Here is a 27,960-nt window from a genome sequence, read left to right on the forward strand (position 1 = left end):
GATGAAAGCCTAGAGATGTCAGGAAATGGTAAGAAAATCAGGATGTGACATATGTGCCATCTCTGCAATACAAATCCAGGGGAAAGAAGTCTCTGCTTTTGAACAAATCCTTCTTTAAAAGAGCACACTGAGAAACATAACCATAGTTACTTGACAATTTCCTTTTTTTTCCAGATAATAAAATGTATTACCTCTTTGCAGCTTGAGGGCAGACCAGCCCTGCCAGTAACCCAGTGCAGGGGAGCACTGCATCTCCCCAAGGTGCTTCCACTGCCAGAATAATTCAAAACAATCTTTCTTCCAAATTGCAGATATATGAGCTAATTGAAGAAACACACTCACTCCACCCACTGCGAGACAGAGTAAATCCCACCTCCAAACAGCACATCTACTTCTTGTGACACTTTCAGACCCAATATATTTTTGATCTTGGATTCATAGGTGTCACCTGAAAATATTCTTGTTTGTTTGTTTGTTTTTGTTTTTTAGAAGTAAGAAGGGATGCAGTGTTTTCCTATTCCTTGTGCTAACATTTTCAGATATTTCAAGAGTGGGATATTTCATACAAGAGGGCTTCTGCTGAGGAGAGTCCAGTGCTGCAGGGCACAGTCCTACCTAAATCAAAGGCAGCTCCTGGAAATGAGATGAACACATCAAAGGGGCACATTCCCCTTCACCCACAGACAGGTTTGGTACTTCCGTACATGCGCTGGCAACAAAGGAAAAGCAGAAAAAACTGCCTGGGCTGAGCTGCCTCCAGCCACCACCTGCCCTGTGTCAGGACCCCAGCACTGGTGTCCTCAGCCTCCCCAGCCCTGCCCCAGGCAGAGTCCTCAGGGCTGAATCCAGAGCTGACCACTGCAGGAGTGCAAAGCTGTGCTTTCAATTTCATTATTTTCAGGAGCAAAACACATTTATTTCAGGGAATACCTTCACACAGAGAGGCACAGTGCTCCACAGCACCACACTTACTGCTCTTGTAGCCACTGCAGAGTCAAATCACCAGTGACCCAGGGCTCAGCACCTGAAACCCCCACGTTTTACAGAACAAAGCAAACCTTAACTGCAGTGCAAAAAAAGGTCAAGTCTCATCCAAGAGTTCAGCAAGGCTGCTGAGCCAATGTGCTTGCTACAGACACCCATCTGTTGGCCATGTTCAGGGGTGCTGGTGCCCTTCCAAAAGGACACCAGGGCTGCCTTTCTGCTTCCAAAAGCCACCAGACATGCTGCATTTCCCATGCACCAGGTTTCCTTAGTTAAGAGCTGAGTTTTCAATTGGCCTTATTCTGTTTGAGGTTTACAAATCAACTACACAAACAGATCCCAGGTAGACGTGCAATTACTCAACCACCTTAAAAAACAAATAAAACCAGGTTCAAGCACGCATATGGAACATGCTGAATTTTTATAGGCACAATTAATTAGTTTCAGATAATTTGCCACCCAGCATTTTGAGCATACTCTTAATACATTGTCCAGATTATGATTAATTAAGGACCGTCTGTCTTACCAAAACCTTTAATTTGCTTGTCTGTATAGACAATTACGCTTTCTAGTGTGTACAGGAGAACACTGCCACAAAGAGATTAATTATATATTCTCCTTAAAAGGTTTACTCATAAAATGTCCACAACAGCAAGATGGATTCCCAGACAAATGCTCCTGCCCAAGCCACAGCCCCACAGGCTCTGTCCCTGGGTTTTCCAGAGGTGCAGATGCAAACTCCACCCTGCAGCTGCTCCTACCATCTAAAGCAAAATTCAGTCCAGACAGATAAATGGAATTTGGAAGAAAAGAGACAAATATTTCACATCTCTCTTCACCTGGAGGCTGAAGCCATCCACAGCCATGCCACCTAGTCCAAAGGGATTATTTTTTTCTGAATGTGCTTCATTATTTTTAATATGCCTTCACTTCCTTTATTGCATATACAGAATTTGTAATTTCCACCAGGGAAAAACAAATCCTAGCTTAACAACCTTTTTCCGGAAGTGTTGAGAAACCGATGAACACAAAGTGTTAACACATTTATTGAATATGAACTCAGAAGGGCAGGGCAGATCCACAAGCTGTTTATCTGTCCTGTTTTCAAACATGTGTTAGCACTTATTGACATGGGAAGAACTCTTTCACAACTCTTTTACTTGAAGAAGTGCAGGCTTAAATCTTGCCAGTGTCACAGCAACAGCCACAATATGTGAACACTGCAGAGCTGGGAGGAACAACATCTCCCTAAACTTGATTAGTGAAAGTCAAGACAACAAAAACAACTGGGCCACAGTCATCCCATGAGCTAGGAAAACAGCGAGAAATGCCCTTGGTCCCTTCTTGGTCCATCCTGCTCTGCCACATCACATGGGCAGGATGAGCCCAGACTTTGTAGCCTCCTCATCCCTGGTTTCAGGGACTGTCACTACTCACACATCCCAGTTTTGGTCAGCTATGCTGAGTTTTCTCCCCCTGCCTCCATGTTACCTCCTCCCCAAGCAGCAGGTCCATCATTCCCAGCATTTCCATCCCCCTCCTTGCAACAACTCTTCCTCAATGCACCTCTCTGCAGCTGTTTCTTCTTCCTCCATTGTTTGCTCTTCCCTCTACTCCTCCCATGCCTAATTTTCACTGCACCCATTCCTCAATCTCTTCAGACACACCTGTGATTTCTCAGGTGCTTCAGCCTTTGCCCCACATCCATTTGGTACCAATACACCAAGTTCCCAACCCAAGCTTCACCTGCAAGTGAGCTCCTTCAGGCTGCCTCCCACATCCTCCCAATGCAAAGGAACTTTCTGGGACATTCACTAAGGTATTTCACAGGTACATGCTTTCCCAAGCCTCCCTTCCTACTGCTGTCAGAGTGTGAGGAGGGCCTGCACTACTGAACAGTGGGGGTGTCTTGCTCGTTCCCATTACCTCAGTTACCCTCATCTCATTACACTTGCACAGAGAGCTCTTCCAGCTGGGGCTGCCTCTTATTTGTTCAGCCAGCATGTGAGTGGCAGGACCCTAAGACATTACAGTACATTAAACACTAATAAAATAGCTCCAGCCCTGCACCAGTGGACTATCACACCCCCAAGCCAAACCACCACCACCAAAATGGGCATTCAGGGCAGCAGCTACGAGGACTATGCACATAGGCTTGGTGGCTCCTTTGTGCAGGAAGGAGGAAGAGAGAGTTAATTTTAAACAGACAAACAATAGCTCATTGACTGGTTGACAGCAATTAGTAACCAGAGAGCACCAGGCACGTTTCCTGTAGCCATGTACAAAGCCTGTTGCCTGCATCTTTGCTTTTAGGAAAAGAAGCCAAAAGGATAAGAGCAATTTACTTGTGACCTTAAGAGCAGAACTGCTTTGACCTGAGATCATATAAGAGTGTTTGATCCCCCCAAGCCCATGTACTATATATCCTTTCGCCCCTTGCTGAAATCTTTGCTAAGTTACAAGATCTAGTATATTTTCCTCACCTAACCAATAGGGCAGGAACCTCCTTCACCTCACCCCCTGAGATTTCCTACTTCTGCAGTAACTTGAACTTGACTTTAGGATCTTTCCAAGCCTCCCAAAAGAGAGGTCTGGTTCTCACCACTGTCAGAGAAGCACAACCCTTCTCAATGAACAAGACTAAAAATCATGGTGGTGTATGTTCCTCCTTAAAAACCTCCAGATGGAGGGGAGCCAGTTGAACAAAAACAAAGAATAAACAAACTTCCAAGGCACAGACAGCAGACAATTTGTTTCATTGCTGTTGCATTGAGTGGGAAAGCACAAACAAAAAGCCCACAAGTGGGATTTTCTAAAGGAAGTGTGTTGGTGGCTGCTCCCTCCAGTTTCTCCTCAGTCACTCCCTCCCTATCCTCAGTAAGCACCAATCCGAAACCAAGTCCGAAGGATTCTCTCTCCACAACAGCTTCTTTGAGGTAAATCTTCCCAACATTTTCTGCCCTGGTTGGCATGAGGTTTGGTGCCATTCATTTCTGGAGAGGGCAGAACAAGGCTGCACCTTCACCTCAATGTGAGTGGGTGCAAAGACCAAACCACCCCATTCTTTGTGCCTTAATGATGCCATGGTCATCAGTGCACTCACCTGAAGGTGGGTGGCAAGAGGAGAGCTCTTCCCACTACACAGATTTATTCAGAAGCTCAAATTCCAAGCAGCTCTGGCACAGCAGAGGTCCACCAGGTCTCTACTCAGTGCTCCAGCTGTGCCAACACACCCTGAGCTGCCTCCTGCAGATATGAATGTGCTAGCAGCCAGTATTGACCCCATGGTCCTGGGTGCCACAGACATGGGGGGACCCTGCCAAGGGAGCAGGACGAGGGCCCAGGTCTTTGCTCTCACAGGCAGATTCCAGTAAAAGAGTTAATGTGAGATGAAGGTCCCCAAAGGGCAGTTATTTTGGTAAGGCAGAGCACCCCGATGGGCTGCCAAATTCTAACTATAGGAGCAGCAGTCTGGGCACCTGTGGGGCTCATCTTTCACTGTTTGCCTCCACACTGCCTGAAGCAGCAGAAAGGAGACCACCAAAAGCTTTCTCTTGTCCCTTCTGTGTCCGTCCCAGTTACTAATACATCCCAGCTATGCATCCCACTGCATCAGCACACCTCCCTGGTAACTCGTACCTGGAGATAGCAGCTGGAAGAAAAGGGTTATCTGAACAACAAAAACTAAATTCAGAAATTAATTACAGGCTTTTGCCTCCAGTTTCAGCAGAGCTTGGAAGCTATTTGGCCAATGCTCTCCTGACCAGTCTCTTGGATCCAGCCACATACCAGTTACTGGAAGAAATTCATGCACCCAGGAGTAACACAGGGCTCACACTTTGGTCAAGGGCACCCTGGGATGCTTCAAAGATACTCATCATGATCACCTTTGTACCTGTAGCTACCCTGCCCATTACAAACATGGAGCCCACAAACAGGAATTCCTCTGCCCGCTCCTTGTACAGCAGAAGGGTTGTGTGCACCATGGACTTGGGGACCCCTGGCCAGCTCTTTTTTCTTGGACTTGGTTTCTTTCCACTTTTGTCCCCAAAGGGTTTCCTTTTACACTTCTGTATTTGTTTTATCTTAAATGCTAATGGAAAATCCAGAGAGATTGGATCAGAAATGGAACTCCTGGCATTTAATCACTTCCCAGATGCTGGCGTGGGCTGTACCATTTGATACAACTCCTTCTGTCATCTGGGCATTGGGAACACCAAACCTACTGCCAGGCCAGTCCAGAGACAGACCACCTCACACACTTCCCTCCTGTACAATGAAGGTTGCAGAAGTTTGCTGCCTTGCCTAAGTCTGGAGTGCACAAAAGAAAGGGACACAACTTGGTTTAAGTGCAACAGCAAAAGTGCTTGTGAATACAGGGGCAGGAGAAACAAGGAGCTTGTGGGACTCAGCAGCCCCTCTATTTTTTTCCCCCAGAAAAGGGCTTCAAGTTGCATCTTCCAAGAGATTCGGGATGTGTCTTTAAAAAGTGAAAAGTAAGAATATCTTATCTAGGAAGCAACGGAACAGCGGAAACACTGCAGAAGAGTTATGGGCTATGTCCTGTCCTGGCTCCAATTCCTCAAAACAGCTGAGCAGTTTCCCTAAAGCACTGTTGGCTAGCACAGACCCTGGCGTGGAAAACTTCAGCCTCAAAGGGCAAAAGAGGTGAAACTTCGAATTTAATACATGGAACTGAGCATTTATGCAGTCTTAATGTCACCATTAAGTCTAATAATGTTATTAATCCCCAAGAGAGTGAAGAGAGTGAAGGGGAGGGCACTAAGTTGTGAAGGTAAGACAAGGCACAAGAGATTTTATTTTAAAAAAGGGAGGGGGTATTTAAATCCCTGACTGCTATAGCTGCTTTTATGGCATAAGATGTTACCACAGTCAGTTTCAGCTTTCCCATGAATGTCATTGTCAAGGAGGGAGACACTTACATGGCCATAAAATTTTACCCATTAATTTCTCAGCAAAGCCCATAAACATATCTGAGATTAACCAGCAAATCTTCACCTCTAAAATCATTTAGCAACAGTGAATCCAACAACTCATAAAGTATTTTTTATTTTAACAAAAAAGCATTTCCCTTGCTGCTGAAAATACATCTCTTACTGCAACGCTGGCATCAGGCTAGTGGTTTAAATTACAACAGGAGAGACCTCCAGGGGCATACGTACCTGTACTGTAAGCAAATATTTAGACAGGATATGTAAGATATGGGACTCCTGAGCTCACAAGTTCTCCCAGTGCCTGCAAACCAAATATGCACAGGAGGATCTGATGCTGTCACATTATGCACTGGGAGCTGAAATGACTCCTGGCCAGCCCTTTGGGAATGGATAATCAGCAGATTGTTCCATGCTCCCGATTAAAGAGGAGATAATCCATTTCTGTACGGCTTTGGTGTCAGATCAGAGCAATTCTGGCAACAGTTCCAACAGCACAAAGTGCTCCAGCAACAGCTGATGCAAATGCTCCAGAAGCCACAGGGCATCCCAGCCTCCATCCAAAGGATGTGCCGCCACTTGGACTGTCCTTCTGCAGCAGCAACTGCTGCAAAGGTCAAGTACATAACGGAGGCAGGACAGGTTTGCCTCCCCTCCCAGACCTGAATGTCAAGGCTTGGAGATTAGCAGCCAGAGAACCCACAACAAAGATTTCCAAAGGGCTGGAGGACAGGGTTTGCTGTTTGGGCTGCACCCTGGAGAGGCTGATCGCAGCCTGGAGATGTGTCACCCCACAAGAGAAGTGTCCACTCCTCTTGAAGTGAATTTGGTCTCTGTAATAGCTCATCCTGCCTACTCAGTCACTCTGCACAGCTGTAGCTGTGGATGAGCATTAGCAGAGGATTTCATGTTAAACTAAGGAAGGTGTGCAGCTCATTTTTGCCAGTTTTATTTCCATTTGAATGGATTTCGCTACAAGTGATTAAGAAGCCCTGAAGAGCTGCAAAGAGTAAAATAAGAGCTTGGGTCCATGCAGAAGAGCAGCTCTGGAAGGGATTGTGTTCTTTTCCAGCCTCATCCCTAAGGATCAGGACAAATATACGGGTCTCGATTGCCTCTCCTTCCAGTAGTTTGGGTACATTAAATCAAAAAGTGTGGGATGAATCATGCTGGGCAAGAGGAACTCAAATGTGAAAGACACAACTGACCACAGCTGATCTGATGACCAAGCACCAACACCAAAGAAAGGAAATGCCATCCCACAAGCAGCCAAACATTCAACAGCAGGCTCTGAAGCAAACAAAACACAGCAGTCTAGGGCATGGAACTCAAACATTTTTACAGCAGTCTAGGGTATGGAACGACAACATTTTTATAGAAGAGCTTGAGGACCTCAGTGAGGAGACTCCTCAACCTGCTCCAGCAACCTGGAGGAAGGTGTGCCTTCAGCCTCCAGGCTGGGCTGGAGGGAGAGAGGCAGTCGTGATAAAAAGCCTCCCAAGAGGTAAATGATGGAGGGTGGTAATCAGTTCATCTCTACTTGCACCCCAGGTAAGATTAAAAAAATCCCTAAATCAGCTTTGTCTGCAGCAAATGAAGATTTAGTTCTGATATTAGCCCTCAAAGACAGAGTCATTAGGCTTTGGGACAGGCTGAGGACGTTGCCAATTCTCCTTCATTAGTTTCAGATGAGGCAGAGACACACCCTTGAGGGACAGGCCAGGCACACTAAACCCAGCTTTCAGGAACAGCTGAACAACACCATCCCCTACCAGACTTGCCAGTCAAGGACTTCCCAGGCTAAAGTGAGAGTGAGACCAGCACAGAATATGCTCTGACGGGCTGACAGGAGAACCACAGAGCACAGACAGAATAGCTTGTGCAGGCTCCATTCCAAAGCTATTTTGAAGCCCTATTTCCAAACCTATTTTGAAGCCCTGTGCTTTGACAGGCATCTCAGCTTGGCTTAATGTCCCCCTGCCCTCACACAGGCCCTGCAGCCATCCCTCCCCCCACAGAGGGGCAGATGCACCTCACAGGATGTCTGCTCCACTCAGGGATGCTAATGCAGCGACCCGTGCATGCTCTTTGTTTCCAATGCAGCATTTCAAAAAGCCTCATCGTTCATTTAAGGTGAAGCAGATGCTGCTCCTCTGGTCTCTTTGAACAGGCTTATCTATGGGCTGGATTTCATTAAGTGTCTTGTTCTGCATTTAATAAGCTTGCAAGTCTAGACACTTTGGTTCTCCCTCTATCACCCCTTTGGTGTACCAGAAAGTAGAGACAACAGAGGTTAAGAGGGAAATATTTAGCCAGCAGATTTAGATGCTATCAAGATGATTGCATAATTCTACTTTGACTCACTGCAATTTCATACCCAGGGATTTTTTTCTCTCACCCTAGTGCCAACCTCTTTTGAAAGCAAGAGGCTGCTACCTGCTGTGGTAGTGTAGAGGAGGTTGCTGTGAGGTTCAAGGCAGAGACTTTGGGATACTCATAGAAAACTCATGTTGAACCAGTGACCAAACAAGGGAACAAATGTCCAGAGGAACTGCATGGGGGAACTGTCCTTTACCACAGAGTGTGATGGTGATGTACTAGCAGAACTATGTGAGCAACCCAGTCCACTTGAATTGTCAGATACTTCCATATGCAGCTGGCTGTCACCTCTCTCCTCCAGCCAACAAGGACAACCCAAGCAGCAGCCTGACATCCTGCTCCTCCTCCCCAGATGCCCAGGCAACAGGGGGCTGCAGTGTCTGGGAGCACTGAGGCACCTACAAAGCCCCACAGGAACCAACCAAGAGTTCAGAAGCAAACCAAGAAATGCCCTGGGACCTCAGCCAGGTGCTGTGCCCAGTGTCTAGGCATCGACTTCAGCTGTTTGCAGAGGTGCTCTCAAAGAAAAAGCACCTGGCTACAAGGTGGGCAGTGCTGGCTGTGTGCCAGCTACCTCCAAAGAGAGCTTCTTCCTGCAGCTCCCATGAGCCAGGCATGCCCTATGGAGAGCCAGTCTGACAGGACACATGTGGACCCAAGGGCAATACTGAGACCAACCATTTGCTTATCTATCAGCAGTTAGCATCACTCCAGCGATGGGAACTCAGCCGAGACTTGTTCATTATAGTTCTGACCCTGCATCACACTTGAACCCTCGGCCTCCACACAAAACCACTGTGTTTATCTGCTGCTCTGCTTAGCCCCAAAGGCTAAAAGTGAGATGGATACAAATCCTGTGGGCTCACAATGTGCTGGGAAAGATCAGCATTGCTGTGGATCGGGGCTGCAAGACGTGCACTTTACAATTACGCATGCTGTGGGGATGTACCAACAAAACCAACTGCAATCTTACATTAGAGCAAAATGGCTTTTCAAAAGATTAATCAGAAAGAAAGATCTCTCTCCTTGGGAAACAAGCAGCCATAATCAGCAAATACTTCTCTCTCACAGGATTGCAAAACAAGGCATGCTCTGCCCTTTGAGCCGAGTCATGAACTTTCCCAGCAAAAGGGGAGACAGAGCAGAAAAACTGCACAGAAACAACAGGATGGGGATTTTTCACATTTTTATCCCAAGGAGAGCAAGTTCAAGGTCTCTGCACTTACCGTCAAACTTCTTGTATCGGGAACTAAACATGTTTTGTAGGTGATTGCTAAGCTCTACGACGGCGTTTCTGAAGTCGTGTTTACTCTGCTGACTGTACTTCTCCTCCATTTCTTGAGAGCAGCATGTGTAGCCTTGCGAGCAGACTTTCAAGTGGTCACCTGAAAAGCAGAGAAGAAAATATCCCAAGTTAAAAGGACTCTCTATGCCAGAGAAGAAAGGTCTCATGAGGCAGGGTGTGAAGATTTGCAGCACCATTTACTTCATAGGAGATTCCCCCCGCTGTGAGCGCGAGGCCAAGCACATCAAAACCTGATGACTAAAGAGAAACTTTATAGCAACACATGTAAAATCCTTGTCTTTCTGTGAGAACATTAGAAGTGTCCTCTTACTTATTCAGTTAATAAACAGAATAAACAGATACTCATTCTGTACAGTATAATTTGAAGAACCAGAAAATTGACCTGTATATAGGCATATTGTATATGGTAACTTGCATGAAGTTTTTGCTGAGTATTTAAAATTCTTCCACAGTTCATTCAGTTAATATACAACATCAGTGGCAATGGCCCTTTTTGTCCAGATAAATGCTTTTTTCTTCACCCCTCCCCAGTCCAATTATCAGAGGAGAAGTAGTCTCTCTCAGAAGCACAGTTGTCACTGACACTAAATTAGACTTGCTTTATGCAATGGCTCATGTAAATGCTTCATAGTTCCCAGCTCCTAATTCTGCAGTTTTCTGTCATCATCCTGGAGGAAACAGGGGATTTGTTTTTGGAGACTTCAAACATTTTTTTTTTCCTTAAGATAATTCTTTCCTAAGAGTCATCTAGCTCAAGCTGGCTTGGTCAGAGGGATCATCACCAAGTGTTTCAGTATCTGCAACAGCTCCATTTCAAAATCTCTCTGACAATCTGGACACAGGATCTGGACCCATGTAATTTGCTTTTAGATGCCTTGCAGCAGTGTGGGATGAAGCTGTCCCCTTGCAGCACCATCCCTAAAATGCCATTGTCAAGTTTTGCAGGCCAAGGTAAACCCTTGGCAGAGCAGTCCTCAGCTCCAGCCCTCTGACAGGCCCCACAACACAGCACCAACACAAAGCAGGTGGGCTGATGCTGAAGTGGTTCAAATTTGGGCAAACTGTGCAAATCTTTGTCAACACAGAAGATATGATCAAAACAAGCAGTCAGGATGAGAAACTCATGTTTCCAAGTAAGATGGTATTTTAAAAGACACAGCCATGTAAGCTGCTGCCTTCTCTCCCATTTCATACCCTGCTGCCAGACCTTATCCTTCATTCTGAGGAAACAGATGGAGAAGGGAAAGCTCTTCCCTGCCTGCTCCCACCCTGGAAGTCACCAAGGACCTCCAACCACCATGGAGGTTCAGAGACTCACTGTCAGAGCTGCAAAGGACTTGTCAGCTCCCATGCAGAAAATAACATCCTCCTGACAGGCAGTCCACCACACATTTAAGGAAGAGCCATCCATCCTACCTGCTATAGCATCAAAACTGGGTTTAGAGAAACAAAAGCAGGTTTTGGACAGTTCAAAGCCTGCCCTTGGTTAACACAACAGGTTGATGTTCTCCCTGCCTTGTGCAAGATTTCTCAACCATGTCTTTTGCTCAGGTAGTGAACCTTTCTATCACTGTGCATGACTTCCTAGCCCAGAAAGGTTAGTGTCTCTCCCTACAGACACTTCAGGGCCATCTTAAAAAGCAACACAAATATTTTTATCTCTCTCTCTCTATATATAGTTCCTAAGAACCTGTCCTCCTAAAATTTATTCCCTGTTGCGCTACAGGGTTTGTTTGTTTTCTGTGGCATTACAAAGAGACCTTGACCAGCAGATAATTCTGACACAGCTAATTTATTGCACAAGACCATCCACTGCTCTTCAATTATGGAAAGCTCAAAGTCTACTACGGGAAACAGCACTGCTTAAGCATAGCTTTTGGAAAACACAGAAAAAAAAAACAGAAAAAAACCCAGAAAAATGTCACTGACTCCTTACAGATACATCTTTTTTTCACAGACTACTTCATTCTGTCTCAGAGGAGCACCTCCAGAAGCAAATACACTGCTCCAAGTGAGGCAGCTCCAGGCAGCTTAGTAAGTCATTTAAAAAAGAGGAAGGAGTGCACCCAGATTTTCAGATCCTGCCCACTACATCCATCCTGGAACACGCCTGGGCATTCCTCTCTGAGCCCACCTTACAAGCAAGCATCAAAATAAGAAAGTGCCCACGCATCACTGCTTTATTTCACCCTGAATCTCTGCTCCAATTCCAATACAGGACTAAGGACTCTGACACAACATTAACCATGAACAGCAGCAAAGCTAATTCAGACCTACTGATAGTGGGATTTCTTTTCTTAATTACACTTCACAGACACTTCTGAAGTTGTCCACAGATGCCCTGTGATCCCTACTATAGTGGTTTTAACAACTTCTATGATTTATTTATTATTAAAAAAGGCCCAGTGTATTTCACAAATACAGGTATCAGTTTCAAATCTATTTACATTATTGAACTACAGTTACCATCCAACCTAATGTTACAAAGCAAAATCATTTCCTCCAATCCCCTTTGTCCCAGATTTGACAGTGCCTCTCCAGGACACACGTGCAAAGCCAAGCAAGAGCACTACTGACAGTAAATCAAGCTTGCACAGATCCCATTAGGTTGATCATTAAGAAATAATGCTCCAAAATGTAACTCAGACATTCAAAAATGAATGACCAAGCAATCTAATTATGGAAGATATTTCTCAGTCATGTCAGCACTATGTGGTCTTGGCTCATGATCAAGAATTAGCTCTGTCTGGAGCTGAAGAGCTCTGGCTACTCAGTGCTAATCATAGGAGGATGCACTCTGCTACCCAGCATTTAAAAAACAGAAAGTTTAGGTCTGTGGGCTGCTTTACTTGCAGTTTTCTTATGTGGGAGATGCCACTGGAAAGTCACTGGAAGACACTGGGGGCCCCAGTTTTCCCACAGAGAGGTTTGTCCTTAGCACAACCACATCCCTAAGAATACATCCAAACAACACTGGCACAGTGTGTGAGAAATCTCCTGTCTGGCCTTTTAAATCTGCTAGCAGAGCTGATCCATTCAGGATCCATCCACGGGACTCATCCCACGCAGACAGACCCTGATGCAAGACATCACCAAACAGCTTTCAAACACCACGGTGCCACAACCAGGGGAATGGAAGGGATGAAGGCTGGAGAGCTCCATGTGAGCACAGACCAGTTATGCACACACAAACACCGACCTGGAGCCAAGGTCAAAGCAAACACCCTTTGTCAAACGGGCAGTGAACTCCTCTAAGGAAAACGAGTGAAAAATATGTATTTAGGCGTACTTAGCAGAGATCTAATGTTTATGTACATTATGTAGAGATTGCTTATGGTGTGCTCTCACCGTCAAGGACACATTCGGCAATAATTAGTTCCCAAGTTAAAAATCATCAAATAATGCCCATACAAGGCAACTCTTCATCTACTGTTGAGTGTGAAAACCTCGTTAGCTTTTGTAATTTATCACCATGTGAGCACAGCAAAAACATAACTCTGCCACAGCCTCCTTTCAAGTTAGGCTTTTTACTGAATTGTTTGGCAGGGTGTGCAATCATCACATCAGGGGCTGCATGGCAAAAAGAGCTCAAGTAGCAGAGATTGACTCCAAATATCTACTGCATATGCACACCATCACCACAGCTTGACATGGATTTGCAGCAGAGCTTTCTCATGGCCTCTTGCAGCAAGACTTTTCCTTATTTTATGATACATATGAGTACAGAGAGAGAAATGAGGGACCAAAAATTACAGAAGATACTTGCTCCTTGGCTGGTTTTTGGGGATTGGAGGTGGTTGTCTAAAGAAAAATGTGATGGTACATGATGTTACCATCTGTACATCCAAGCAAATGCGCTCAGAAAGGTAATCCTGCAAACTTATGATTTAAGCCATTACAGAAACACTGCATTTAGCAGACTCTAGGCACACAGAGTTTCTTCCAAATCAAGTAACTATTTTGCAATGTGTTGAAAAGCAAGTTTTCATCAAATTAATAAGTGAGCAGTGCAAACTCAAGGGCTACATGATACTGAAAAGCAGTTCTCTTTACCAAACAATTTTCTAAGACCTTTTTAAATAAAATGCTGTTTCTGGATGTCTAGCATGCCTTTTCAGCCTGCTTCTCCTCACCTCTACCAAGTTCATACTTTAAGCACAGCTAACTGCAAAACTAGCTAAAGCTTCAGGAGGAGTTTACTGGGAGGCGAGGAGTGGGTATTTCTGTAAAAGACTCCCCACACAGCCCAGCCCCTCACTGGAGCTCAGTAAACAACCCAGAAGTGGTTTATGGTCTGAGACATTACTGCTGGACTTTGCTCCCATGTGAGAAATCAGGCTGGGGTAAGGTTGGGTGGTGGAGGAGCAGGAAGCAAACACTGCTGAGGATCTGAGAGCTGGGCCAGCATTTCAGCCTTGTGGTCTGCCCCTCCCCTCTAGCACACATGGGCCTGTGTCATCTTTAAAGGAGTTTTATGACTTCCTCTAAACCAACTACCAAAGGAATCCCGGACTGTAATGCCGACCCTAATCCAATTTCACACTAGACTTGCCTTCTAATTATCACAGAATATTAGGCTTCCACCCATCATATATAATTGACATGCTACCAAGGCTTTACAAAACCCCCAACAAAGATGACAAGAAACACTAGCATCACCCCTGAGCACAGCTCCACTGCTCCAGCCCTGCATTAGCAAGGGGCAAGAAGAAAGAAAAGCATGAGCTTGTGATTGACTCCGGCGGAGTCATCGAGACAGACACAGCTACCGAACTGCCCACTCAATCCAATCACCTGTGATTTACCCAAAATACCAAAAATGCCCAGTTTTTCTGGCTACAAAATGATCTGGGGATTCTCAGCACCTCTGGGAATGGACCATCTTCAACAGTGCTGCCGTAATCCCCACAGGATGTCGGCACAGCCACAGCATTATCACTGCTCACACTTGTTAGATACCTGCTAATGAAGAGCACTACCAAAATGCACAGAGTGTTGGCATTTAAATATTTCCAGGTGAATTACACTAAGTTGTGTGTTCCTCCTGGGTGCAGAGCTTGGGCTCACTTTTGCTCCCTCCCTGAGTGGGATTCCTGGGATCAGTGGGTGCTGTGGTGTGGGTGGCTGACGGCATGCAGGGCACCAGGAGGAAGGAGATAGAGTTGGTGCTCTGGTCCGAAGTCCAGGCTGTCTGTGCTGTTGGGAAGAGAGTCCTGCCATTGGCAGCTGCGTGGGACAAGGAACTCACAGGGCTTTTGCTATCAAAGCAAGGGGAGTAAAAGCAGTCCTCCTGTCCATGCCACTTTAGACTTTTAGGTGGCCCTGGCTGGTGCTGACTCTTTGCTGAGCCCCTGCATCCAGCTTACTCTTCTCCAAAATCTACTCAAGGCAGGGTGAAGGAGCATGTCCTTACAAGTGTGAAACATCGCTCTGCTGCTTCCCAGATATTTGTGTATTTATTCATATGCTGCCCTTTAATATAGTTGTTTGCAGTTGGTCTTGTGTTTTTGTTTGGGTTTGTTTCTTTCTTGTTTTCTTTTTTCCCCTTCTCTTCTGTGTAAAGCTGGTCTCAGAATTGCAGCAGGTTCTGCAGTGCCTATTTTTGGATCCTGCAATAGGGAATTAATCTCTCTGGAAGTTAATTAACATGTCTCTTGTGTTCCAATTTATAGATTATATTATTGTTTGTATAGAGCCTGGGATATTTTTTTAAATTTTATTTTAAGTCGAAAACAGGAAATTGTGGCTGAATTCCACGAGCTTTGTTTCTTATTTGAGGAATTAAAAACATCTTTAGGTTTTGGGGTTTTTAAAAAAAATTTTGCTTGGGTCACAGCTGCCAGTTTGCATGCCTTTAGCGCTCTTACTGCTGTGGAGCTCATGGAAATGGTAGCTCTGCTTTGTGCCGTGGTTTTGCTTGTGCCAGCAAGAAAGCTTCACTTCTGTTGAGCCCCTGCATAGCTGATAACATTGGAAAGGGGGGATGGATGTTCAGGGGGTTTGGCCACACAGCCACAGTTCCAGTGCCTTGGGACAGGGCTGCTTGCCTTGAAGTGTGCCACCAGTTGGGAGAACAGTGCAGCTCTCGGCTGAGATCTGTCTCACCGAGTGCCTCCCAAAAACCATGGATGTCTTACAGCCTCCTGAGTTGCTTTTGTAATTTTCAGGGGTATTTTTCCACATAAAGGATGATTCTCAGATTCACCAGAGTCATCCACTGCCAGATCTGGGACTTGCCAGTGGATGACCAGACTGCTGGCACAAATAGGTGAGCCTGGTTGCATCTCACAAGAGCCTACTGTGTGGCTCTGAAAAGTGTTTTTGTGCATTGACACTGGAATCAGCTGTGTTTGAAAAGGAAAAAGTAACTGGAAAAGTGGTTGCCAGTGGTATATTCCTGCTTTTTCTTGCCTGCCCACATGTGGTGTCACCCAGCACTGATGTGAGCATCCCTGGAGGTGCTTGGTGGAGGGTCTGGGGCATGCAGAGGGAGAGGGGCCAAAAGCAGAGGGAGAAAATGTTTAGAAGGAAAAATATTCCAGTTTAAATGACATGGATGTTGTGATGGAATCAGTTTTGGTCAGAGGCTGCTTTTTTTTTTTTTTTTTTTTTTTTTTGGCAAATAGCCAAAAGCTTTAGGGGGAAAAAAATACAAACAAGCAAGGTTTTTGGCTTTGTTTTGCCTTCTTAGTGGGGAATTTGAGGGGAAAAAAAAAGAGAAGTCTCACAACAAAAGTAACTGTCTCCCAGCCAGATCTTCTATTTGCTGTTCCTTGTGCCTGAGGCTTCAGTAATTCTGTGTATTTGCTGTTCCAAATGGATTCTGTTCCCTGCCACCCCTTTTGCCCCTTTTAATTGCATGAAATTATACTTGGTGAGATTTTTTTGATAACCCCAGTAAAATTTTGAAGTCTGCTGGCTGTATGCAACTTCTTTTTCCTGTGACTTTTAGACTTTTACCCTTAGGTAAAGGTAAGAGTTACTGACTGCAGGTATTGGGCTTTTTACGTGTTCTTTGGTAGCTGGTAGAGGGGCTCAGTCATCCTGGAGGTGGGTTGATCTATTATCTGTATCCAACCTCCTCACCAGAGAAGTGAGAAAAAAAGAACAATAATTTTCAGCACACCTTGTCCCTTGTATAACACCACTCACTTAGTGCGTGTAGGCAGACATGTTATGAGAACTATTTCATGCCTAAAGAATTTAGCGATAATAAAGTGAATTTGCATTTCCTAAGTTCTCACTCAGAGATACCATGGAGGGTTTTTTGGGTTTGTTTTTTTAATTAAGTAACAACTCTTGGTTTTCATTGAAGGTTTCTGTCTTAGCTAGAGCCAGGGAGAATCCTCTAGTTAGCCAGAGTTATTTCCTTTTCAGATTTGCTTAAATAATAAGTTTAATTATGTCATATTTTAATATTCTTTTTTTCCCCTTGCCTTATTTGTATATTCAGGTCTTTGTGTGGTTTCTCTCTCTTTTGATGTTTGCAGAAATGTATTATCTTCATCTGTCTGGTTAGTGTTTGGTATGCCACTAATTGACTCAATATCCTGTTTGTTGGAATGAAAGCAGGCTCTATCATGGCATATTTTTCCAGGGTGTAAAACCTTGCAGTATTCGGGCCACCCTGTCGGGTAGGAAATTGTTGGCTGTGCTGTGGAAACGAAGCAGTGATGGTATTTTTCCTCAGGTGAGCTGGCTTTTAGCTTCTAATGAACTCTTTAAACCTCACTGAAGGCAAGATCCTGCATCCTCCTTGCTTAAACATCACCTGCAAAGGGCAGAGTCCCCAGCCCAGATGTGCTGTAGAGAGTTTTTGGGCTTGGTCCTTGGGGTCTTCCACCTGCACCTCTCCCATTGCCCCAACCTCAATTTGAGAGCTGGGCAGGAGGGGATCTCAGTTGACCAATGATGCTTCTCTGGGCTGCTGTAGAGAGCAGAGACAGATCTTTGTCTTTTGTTTGGGTTAGGAGTGTGGGAACGGCTCTCCTGGTCTATCCCTGCCCAGGAGGGATGTTCCAAAATCACTCTGGTTGACCTCAGCAGACAGCATTTACCCAGACTTGGTCCTTCAGGGACTGCCTCTGTCATCAGGCCCAGGATGAGCTTTGCAGTGGTTATTTGGACCTGGGCGGGTGGATGCAAGAGCCCTCTTTGTGTCCTAAGTTGCTCTTTCCAGTAGAAAATTAAGTTTCTTAATGTGCATTTGCCTTAATGTACACACATGGATATAAATCTCTCTTGTTCTCTGCACTCCCTGACCCTCTTGGCAGTAAATTTGGGAACCCAAAGCTGTCAACAAAGCAAAATGGAAAAATAGAAGCCAGACAGACCTCGGTTGTATACGATATTTTAAGTAACTGTAGGTACGCGCTATGGAAATAATTAGGATTATTTGTTGTGTTGAAGGGAGGTATGTCACTGAGGTATTGTGTGCACTGCCATTCCCGTGCCTGCAAGATGGATTAGCAGCTGAGTTAACAGATGCAGTAAAGCTCAACTGAAAATAGTTCACTGTTGTTAAGCATAGGTGAAAGGGCTTTGGTTTGGGTATCAAAGAGTGTATTTTGACTGCTTGACAAGTTTTCAAAAAAAAAAATCATTTCACTATTATAAGCTTTCTCTGAGAGTCTGGGGAATTTTTTTGTGCCATTAGAGTAATCAGCAAAAAACTGAAATGCACATTGATTAATAACCTAAGTGGAAGTGCAGGGGAAACAAGTGGCTTTAACATTAATAAGGCAAATAAACCATTTATATAAAACGGTTGCTAATTGGGTGGGATGTTAAATATGCTGCATGCTGGCACATGGTGCTAAACTGTGGTACTTCCATGACCCTACCAGTCAGCTTTGGGAGCTGACTACATGGTGAAGATGTCTTCTGGCTTAAAAAATCCTGTGTGGCTGGAAAAAATGGTTCAGGTTCAGCCATGATGGTTGAATCCAGGACCAAGATCTGCTGTGACTCTGAAAGAGCTGGATCCCCATGCCTGGATGGAGAGTGGTGCTGGCTGTTGACCTTCATGGTGAGGACCTGAGCACATGGGATGTGCTCACTCCTCTGGTGCTTTTAAGGTGTGAGATCCCAAGAGTTACTGATGTTTTGAGGAGGGGAGAAAGGAAAGCTGACTCTAGTGGCATGAGCCTTTAGAATGGGAATGGGAAATAATTCACATTGGAAAATGGGGTATGTTATTTGGTGTCTGGTGATAGATGTAGGGAGGCTGCTGCACAGAGTGCTTCTCCTGGAAGTGTGTAGTTGAAGTAAGGGTTTGGGATGGTTGTAACACCATGCACTCAGGAGCACTGGGGGAAGTACAGCCCCAAATGTGCCAGCCTGGTTTGCCCTGCTCTGATCAGAGGGTGCCAGCAGCTCTGCATCATTTGCAGGATGTGAGCATAGGATTCTAACTCTGCTGCGCTTCGTGGGTGTGTCACCACTGTTAGCAGGACCTCAATGGTGTTTTACATCCCTTCCTTCCTGGCACGCGACCATCTCCACAGGAGTATTCTCCCCAGTAAAATAAACACAAGGCCGACAGCAGCACAGCTTTAAAGCTAGCAGAGAACACTGACCACCCAGTGAAAAAGGAGAGCTCTGATAAGAAGCATCAACTAAAAATTCAAGTTTGCTGCTTCTGCCAGGAAGAAAGCATATCTTGAAGCAGAGTGTGTGCGTGACAGCCAAGGAGGAGGTGGCAGGGCTGCTTTGAGGGTGGCAGTGTACCCCAGAGACAGATATTTTTTCCTCCCTTTGGAGGGAAAACCTATCTTCTCCATTTGCAAAAGTATTGCCTGCTTGGGGCTTTTGGAGTCAGGACTTAGGACTTGTGGTAACTGGAAGTATAAAGAAAAAGATTACAAGGTTTAAAGGTTTGGGTGTGGCGAAGTCCAGCTGTAATCTAACAGTTGGGAAATCAGGCACCTCCACTGTCTCTGCATACCCCCAATGTCACCACAGGGACCTCCATACAGGACAGAAAACTGAGCTTTGGACTGCTTCAATCAGGAACAGCTAAAACCCAAGGCCCAAGGAAGAATGAGTTTGCTTGAGCAACTTGTCCATCCACACCTGCTGAGAATCACAGGCCCCTGGTGCCCCCAGACCCCGTCCAGCAGACCCCACTCTGGTCCCTCCCTTAACACAAGGCAAATAAGCAGGGGTTTGCCCAGAGGGTCCTGAAGCCTTGAAGGGAAGGGCATCATCTCTCCATCCTCTGGCTGGGATGCAAGCAAACTTCACTTTCTTCCAGGCAGGGACAGATCTTCCCCACAGTGCAGAAATACAATGTGAATAACTCTTTTTGGTCTGGTGCCCTCTAGTACCACTTGATGATGGATGGTTGGCTCCAGACAACATTTCACACACTGTGGCTTGCTAAGGACCAAGCCTGAGGGCTTTTGCTTCTTATATCCCCCTTTATTCAAGCTCAGAGATACCCATGGCCTTTCTGCAAGACCTGATAACCAGCCTGACCTGCGAGGGGAGGCAGGGTCCTCTGAACACCTCCAACAGCATTCACGCCGTTGCTCAGAACAAACTCGTTGGCAGGCAGAGTCCTTCATCAGGAGCGCCCTGCCAGCCCCAGGAGGACACTCAGGGGACATCAGCTCCCTGCACACAGCAAACGCTGAGCAGAGCCAGCAAAAACAGAGCGAGGCACGGCCAGAACCAGCCTTTTGGAGGATGCTTCCCACCAACTGCAGAAATATTTGCTCCAACAGCCTTGAAGTCTTTAAGGGAGAACTTTTTTTATTTTAATTTCCAATCCACTTATTTTCCATTTCTCCACGCAGCAACTAAACCAACCAGAACCTACCTGAGCCCTCCTAACTACCGGACCTTCTCCCCCGCCTCGCAGAACAGAGTTGCTCCCCGCACGGCCACATCCTGCCGCCCCTCATAGGACAATTAGCCTTAATCCTCGTTAGTTCTGTACGTTTCCTTTAAATCCTGTTACCGCATTCCTCCGTGCACTGGAGCGCGGCCCAGCCGGCCTCCTCCGGCCTCCTCCGCGGCGGGGCCGGTGACCCCGCGGTGCCTCCCGGCTCCTGACCCGCCGGGGCTGCGCGGCTCCCAAGGGCTGCGCTGCTCCCGGACTAATCTATCTTCACTGATTAGTTCTTAATCAGGAAGGCAGACGTGAACAAAGGGTGCGGATGAAAAGAGAAGCGGGGAGGGCGGGGGTTTAAATAGGAGGAAAGAAAACCAAAGATTTTCTTCAAGGAAAGGTTCCCCTTTGCTGCGTTAGGAGGCAACTCTGAAAACCTGGTCCAAAAGCGGCGTTTGAAGTCTAGCAGCTTTCATATTTATAACGTTTGAGTCACTCCAGAAAACCTACACCAAAGCAGACAGAGTTGGACTACTAGAGTCATTTATTTTGGAAGTTTATCCAAGCCTTGGTTAAAGATAAGCAAGGTGCCTGGATGTGAAAGAACATCAGAGCCAGGCTACCAGAGCAGCAGGGAGCTTCCACCCCCTTTGATAGCACCAAGGCACGAGATGCTATCGCTACAACCCAAAATGAACTTACTCCTTCCTGGGAAGGCCTTGGGAGGCATTCCTGCCATGCTAATGTTATGCAAAGATTCAGCTTAGAAATCTCAGGCACAATCAAGGCATTTAGACCTGACTCATTAATGGCCAACAGTTAATAGGCTGGAGCTGTAATTCCTCTGTCTGGGGACTTAAGGGTGTTTAAGCCAAATCCATAAAATATATACATGTATTACAGCTGCACTGCTGATATGTTATTGAAGATAGGAAGCACCTCTCTGTCCAAAACACTCTGAAAAACAAAAGTAAATCCAGACTTTTTCAGGTCTCCACTGATTTCCAAACCAGTAAGTGCATCAGGCTTCCAAAACCTGGGAAAAAACCCTGGGAAATCAGCAGCACATCTAAGTACGTGCCCAAGGAAAATTCTCCATGAAACAAAAATTTAACAGAATGTAATTACCTCAAAAGCAGCACCTGAATGTCACAATTACAAATCTGTCTTTGGAGCTTGCAACCCTCCTTTCAATTCAAAGTTTAAGGCAACACAACACACAAAAAAACAGGCTCTTTCTTGTGAAAAACCGATCTGCAAACACATGGTCAACATATTGCCAAATTGGAGAGACACCTCAAAAGAGTGACAATGCGAACTTTTGGGACTTCAAATAAACAAATTTGAACTAATCAATCTGGAAAGTCTGTTTTCTATTTGTGGCTTTGGGTTTGCTGTTTTATGTTTCTTTCTTTGTCTTAGCTGTTTGTTTGCTTTCAATTACACAGGCCCCTCCTTATCCTAACCTCTGAATCTCCCTGTGCCGTGCCGGCCGGGAGGCAAGCAGCAAGGCACCACAGAATATCAAATCGTGGAATATCAAATGTGAGCTAGAGGATGAGCCACAAGAGGCTCCTTCTTCAAAGGCTGGTGGTTTTGCTCTCAAATCAGCTTTTTTTTTTGGTGCATCCCCTCCACGGCAAAGGTATGGCACCGGTAGTTTGGCGACTGTTCCTCTGCAGTGGGGACTATTTGCTGTTTCACAGGTCATCAGGAGGTAGCAAGCAAAGTTTACCAGATGTGGCTTTTATCACCTCAAGTGGAACTATTTTCTTTATGGGAACCCTGGTTTTTAAGGTTTTATCAGATCACTGCGATTAGAAAAGCCTCACTTACATGCTCAAAAGCTCCTATAAAACTTGTAGTTCAAGGTTTATTTGGTCTAGGTGGTTTTCAATTTGGAGGAATGACTTGCAGACACAAGTAATTTGTCCTATAAGCTTTGACTGACCAGTTGCAAAGTACTGCGCCTGCCTCCTGAGTAAAATTCCATCAACTCACTGACCAAAAGATGTTCTTTTAAGAATATTTTAAAAAAAGAGGGAAAAGAAGGGGGAAAAGGGCTTGCAGCAAAAAGGAAGTTTCAATTACTTTGTGAAATCAAGCAGAAAAATTAAGATCCAAGCAAACTTTATTAGCTCTGACAAGCAAATGCCGATGCCTTTGTTTCCTATGTGCGCAAAACTTTTACTAAAGAGGGGTGTGTGTGGCTTTGGGTTTGATTTTTCTTCTTTTTAAGCCACAGAAATATGCTATTTTTTCTTACAACATGCTTTGCTGCAACTGGGTTTCATAACTATATTTGAACGAGAGAACTGGCACAGAGCTATCACAAAGCAGCTGATCCTTCTCTACACATCCACCAACATTTCCATGTGTCAATAGTACTTCACAACCACATTTATCTACATAAAAACCCACATTAATAAGCCCTTCTCCTGCCTGCAGAGCATGCCAAGCAGAGTAACAGTGCAGATAATATAAGACCTTAGAGCAGGTTAAGAGACTCCAGAAAGAAAATACACAAAAGGCCAGATTTTTCGAATTAATTTTGCATCCACACATTTTTCAAGGCAGTTTGGCTCCTATTAAGTATTTTATATTCGGGTTGCAGTCTGCAGTCTGGGGGCGACTGGAAGGGTCTGTGGAAGCACAGCAGTCGTCTGAAGATTGCAATATGGGGAGCTGTGGCCCCCTGAAAACCAAGTTTTAAGCTCACAAACTAAGTTTGAGAGAGCTGTGCTGCCCACTGCCTCACTCAGGCCCTGCACTGCTCCTACTGAACAAACCATCTCCTCTGCCAAAACCCCCCACTGGCTCCCAGGCCCCCGAGGCCGGGTGGGCTGCAAGTTGGTGGAGCAGTTATTTCCACCGCCTCAAGGACCAGAAAGTCTCATTTGCTTAGAAAATAAAATTCAGTCCAAGAGCAGGTCCTGGGCAGACATAAATGAGGCTTCAGTTCTAAGTGGAAAGTTTTCCACAAGACATTTTCATAGCAACACGGAGACTGTTTTGGCAGCAGAGGGAAGGCAGAGCACTTGTGCTGCTCCACAATTCCAACTCCCTGGTTTTCTCCCCAGTTTAGCTCAGCACAGGATGACCTTCTCAGCCCAGACATGGGCAATGTCCCTTCTACAATGAGCAGTTTGGGGCCAAATATTCCAGCTGAGCAGCTCCACTGCAGAGCAGCTTTCCAGGAGTCTGGAAGAATCACTGCCATCACGCCAGAAATGCCTCTCCAGAGCATCACAGCCACAACTCAATTTTGAGGAACCCATCTCAGCACACAGCTGCACACTATGAACACCCAGTAAAGCAGCAAGCTTCTGGAATGCTGCATTTTCCAGCCTTGCCCACAAACCCATACAAAGGGCTTTCTTGCTTCATCAATGACCCCAGGGATTGCTGTCAACCCCTTGATCCAGCCTGCCTTCCTGGGAAGAAAGGTGATGCTGCTCTGCCCCAGGTCTTCACTCTGCTCATGACTGTACGAACAAGTGGACCAGAAAGAGCCACCAATTAAAAGGGTTTCAGAAATAATTAGCTCACATCAATCTGATGCAAAGCAGGGTTGGGGAAGCAAGCCTGGATGAAGGGCTCTGGGAGGAATAGCCAGCAGAACTTGATCTTGCAGCAGCTCTTCCACTGCAGATGCAGGACCAAGGCACAGATCTGTGCTTCCCAGCTCATCCCCTCCCTCAGTCAGAGCTCCCAGGGGCTAACTGGGACATGCAATAGGCTCTCTGTGGCTATCAGGCTATCTTGGCTTGCCAGGCCATCAGAAGAAAGGCACGGAAAATTAATGAGCAATCTGTGTACCTGATATTGCATCACCAAAAAAAAAAAAAAATCATTAAAAAAAAACCATACACTTCTGCCTAGAGCAGGACACCACAATTTAATAGGGCTTTCCAATTTAAAGGTTAAAAAACTCACACCACGTGAGGCAGGAAAGGCAAAAGGCAGGAAAGAACACGTAGCTCAAAGGGGATGCCAGCACTGAAAAGGAGGAGGTGGGTCAGGTTTAAATCTAAACAGGTCCACCGCACATCCATCCTAGGGCCACTGTTTATAATCAGAGAAAGGCAACTTTATACACAGAGATCACACACTAGTGGTTCCTGGCTGTTCCCAGGGAAAAAAAAGCTGCTTTTCAGCTGAACTTTCCGAGAACTGTTCATGTAAATAAGACAAACCTCCAGAAATGCACATGGTCAAGGCTGAAGCAACACATGGAGAAAGGCAAATAAGCAGCACAACAGGAGGCAGGGGACGTCCAGTGCCAAAAAACCAACGTGCAACTTGCCCAGGACCTTTGAAACTCCCTAAAACTGGGCCACCATACAGGAGGGGGGTGCCAGTAAAAATCCCTCCTCCAGCTAGAGGCACAGCTCCAGGTTCAATCCCACTGGAAGAATAAAAAGAGATGGTGTCTGGAGAGGCAAGAGGCACCAACCCCAAGCACAGGGCAGGACATTTGCCCAGAAATCCCAATAGTGGGGTCACTGCCTCCTCACCCAGGGAGCAGCAGCACTGGGACAGGAGCACAGCCTGTGCCCCAGTGATGTTCAGAACCATCTCCTGCATCTCCCACCTCCCTGCTTTATCTCCCCTTGGACAAAACACCTCAGAGCTAACACCACAGCTGAGTTTGTAAATAAGATTTTCTGACCTGCAAAACGTGCTTTTAAGCCCTTGACTGCTACTCCCACCAAGTGTTACTTTTCCAACAGCCAGGTATCCGTTGCAGAAGCCACCCAGCTCACACAAGCACTGCACTGTGTTCTGCTAGCACAACACGACCTACGTCCAAAAACCCATCCCGCTGCTGAAACAGACTCCCAATGTATTCCCAGGTCTGGAAGCACCAGCCTGCCAGTGTTTGTGGAAAAGGCGAGGCTGAGTAGTTTAACCTACCCCAGACAAGGCAAGAAGGGGGGTGGAAGAGAAGGGAGAAAGGATTAAGATAAGGATATCACAAAATTAAGAATTCCTCCTTCTCCCCCTCTCCAGAATGCCCTATATCTTGCCCGCTCTCCTTGGTGCAGCTGTGAACACCAGCCTTATCTGCCACCAGCTTCACACAGGCACTCCTCCTCCTCACCACAGCAGAGATAAATCCCAACATCTCTGCAACAATTCCCAAGCCAATTTCTGTGCTGCCACCTTTGTTTGAGCAAATCCCTCCCAGGAGGGAGAGCAGCATCTCAGATGACAACAGGAGAATGCAGGAGGCCACTTCAACCTTTGAAAATTAAAGCTTTTTGACTTCCCTACCCTCCTCCCAAACACATTTCACAGTGTATGCATGTGCCTTCTCATTGCTGCTCCACGTGGGAGCACGGCACAGGGTCACATTTTCTTAGGTATTTTGGAAAAAGCAAGTTTGGGAGACACCTCAGCCCTGGTGTTGCACAGACTGTCCACCTGCAGACCCCAACTTTGATCCCCTCTCTTGAACAGCAGCTGGGCTTGTGCAGCTTTGGTGGGATGGGAAAACAACACACTGGGCTGACAGCACCCTATTGCACCAGGGACAATTGCACTGAGGTTTTGCTGGCAGGCAGTGAAAGGGTTTATTTTGTCTCTTTAAGGCACAGCCCTGAACCACCCAGGGGGAGCAGGGAGTGCAAACAGGACTTTTGCCATCCACCTCCCAGGTGGGACCATTGCCATCCACCAGCAGGAAGGTAAACAGCCCGTGAGCCCCAGGGAGGGGATGGCTGATTAGAGGGATGGGATGGATTTAACAGTTCTGTTAGTCTTTCTGAAGCAGGAAGAGGAGCTCCCCTCCCTCCCCACAGCCACTGCTGTGTCCTGGCACCCTCCAGCAGCAGAAATACTCTATGAAATAAAGTTTGCAGCTAAAAAAAGCCTGGAGGAGCAATGGGCAGCCCCTGCAATGGGGAGGCACTGAGCAACCCGCCAGCTACACGGGGAGATCGCCATGGCAGGGCTGAGACAAGGCTTTGGCAGGAGGGCTGCCCTCTGGGGCAAATCCACGTGGGCTGGGTGTCTCCAGTGGATGACACTGTGCTGTGACCAGAGCAGCTTCCTGCTGCGGGGATGGACCTGTCCTGGAGATGCACCCAGACAAAACAGGCCAAGCAGCACCCAGACAAGGGCCTGCAGCAAAGCTCTGATGGCCATGCTGCTTCAAAGCCATGTGCCTGGGGCTCAGCCAAGGAGATAAATGCAGGGAGCAGAAAGGACACAGAGGGCAGAAAACAGGAGCCAGCAACTATCCCATGAGAGACCAAGTGCTGGCCACCACCCCATCAGTGTTTCTGTCCAAAAGCCAAGACTTACTTTCCTTTCTAAATGCTACTCCTCCTGCTTAAAATAGAAAATAAAAAAATAAAAATAAAGTCCCCCGTCCTTACACCATCAAAGGAAGAGGCAGGAATGGGAGAAGTGTAGCCCTCCAGCCTGGACACCCTTGGTCAAAAGTCCAAGCTAACACTTAAGCCTTGAAGCTTCACTTGAGCCCCCAGTAAGAAGAAGATTTTCAAGACTGCTTAGGGACAGCTCCCCTCCTGTTCTTGTGCTATTTTCAAACAATGACATTTCTTCCAAAACAAAGTGTTTTGCAATCCTTGAGCAATTCTTTCCTTTTCCAATAAAAAGTGAAATTCTCTTTGTTCTCAGCCAGTTGAGACTCTCAACCACAGACACAACCACCAGCTCCACATCCATCCACCCTGCAGATGGCCAAGTCAGAGCCCTCAGCCCAGGCTCCTGCACTGCTCTGACTCCAGGCAGGTCTTGCTGCACCACTGCTCACAGAAGACTGGGGAAGGTTAAATTTTAACTTGGAACTCCTTCCCTAAACTGCCTGACTTGTCTTCTGAACCTCCTCCTGTAATTGAGGGATTTCACTTAATCTGTTTAACTTCCAAGTGTGCTCCTTCTGCCATAACTTGTTTCCCCAAAAAGAAATTGCTTAATGTCTTGCAATATTAATATATATATATAACTGAAAATCCATGGAGCTGAATATGACCTATTTCTCATAGCAATATAAGTATTTCCAGGTCCTAGCAAAGGCACAGTAAAAGTAGCTCTACAGCAAAATGAAACTGAAGCCAATAAAGAGATTTGCTTTGAAAGAAATTAATATGAATCAAATCCAAGGAAGCGGATTTCATGGCACAATCTGCCTATGTTAACTGCCCAGTAGTCTCCCAAACTGCCAGTCCAAAGGCAACACACAGTAAAATTTACATTCTGTGGTCACTCAGACAGACATCTGGTGCAAAGGCTTGCACTTTAAAATAAAAACCCATTGAAAGCACTTCTTAAAGAGCTTTGCAGTTTAAAAACAACACCTAGGAACTATGTGGGACTGAGCAATTTAATCCCAAAAGAAACATGGGCAGTGCCAGTGCTCATCTCTGGATCCAGCTGGGAGAACACAAGGGGTTAAACATGTGGTGGGCTCTTGCAGCAGGAGCATGAAGGGCCTATTTAAAAAGAAGAACCAGAAATAAGGAATTTTGCCAGTT

The 27,960-nt window shown here is 46.0% G+C and overlaps 1 protein-coding gene across 1 annotated transcript in view; it reads right to left on the minus strand.

The window, feature by feature from the left end:
* Positions 1 to 27,960, minus strand: part of GPC4 (glypican 4) — a 66,671-nt gene that overhangs the window by 26,995 nt on the left and 11,716 nt on the right. Inside the window, exon 2 of the mRNA XM_053955638.1 lies at positions 9,542 to 9,700. Within this exon, the coding sequence (XP_053811613.1) occupies positions 9,542 to 9,700 (159 nt within the window). The remainder of the gene's footprint in view (positions 1 to 9,541; positions 9,701 to 27,960) is intronic.

This window comes from Vidua chalybeata, chromosome 14, assembly GCF_026979565.1.
Source record: "Vidua chalybeata isolate OUT-0048 chromosome 14, bVidCha1 merged haplotype, whole genome shotgun sequence".
Classification (NCBI taxonomy): Eukaryota; Metazoa; Chordata; class Aves; order Passeriformes; family Viduidae; genus Vidua; species Vidua chalybeata.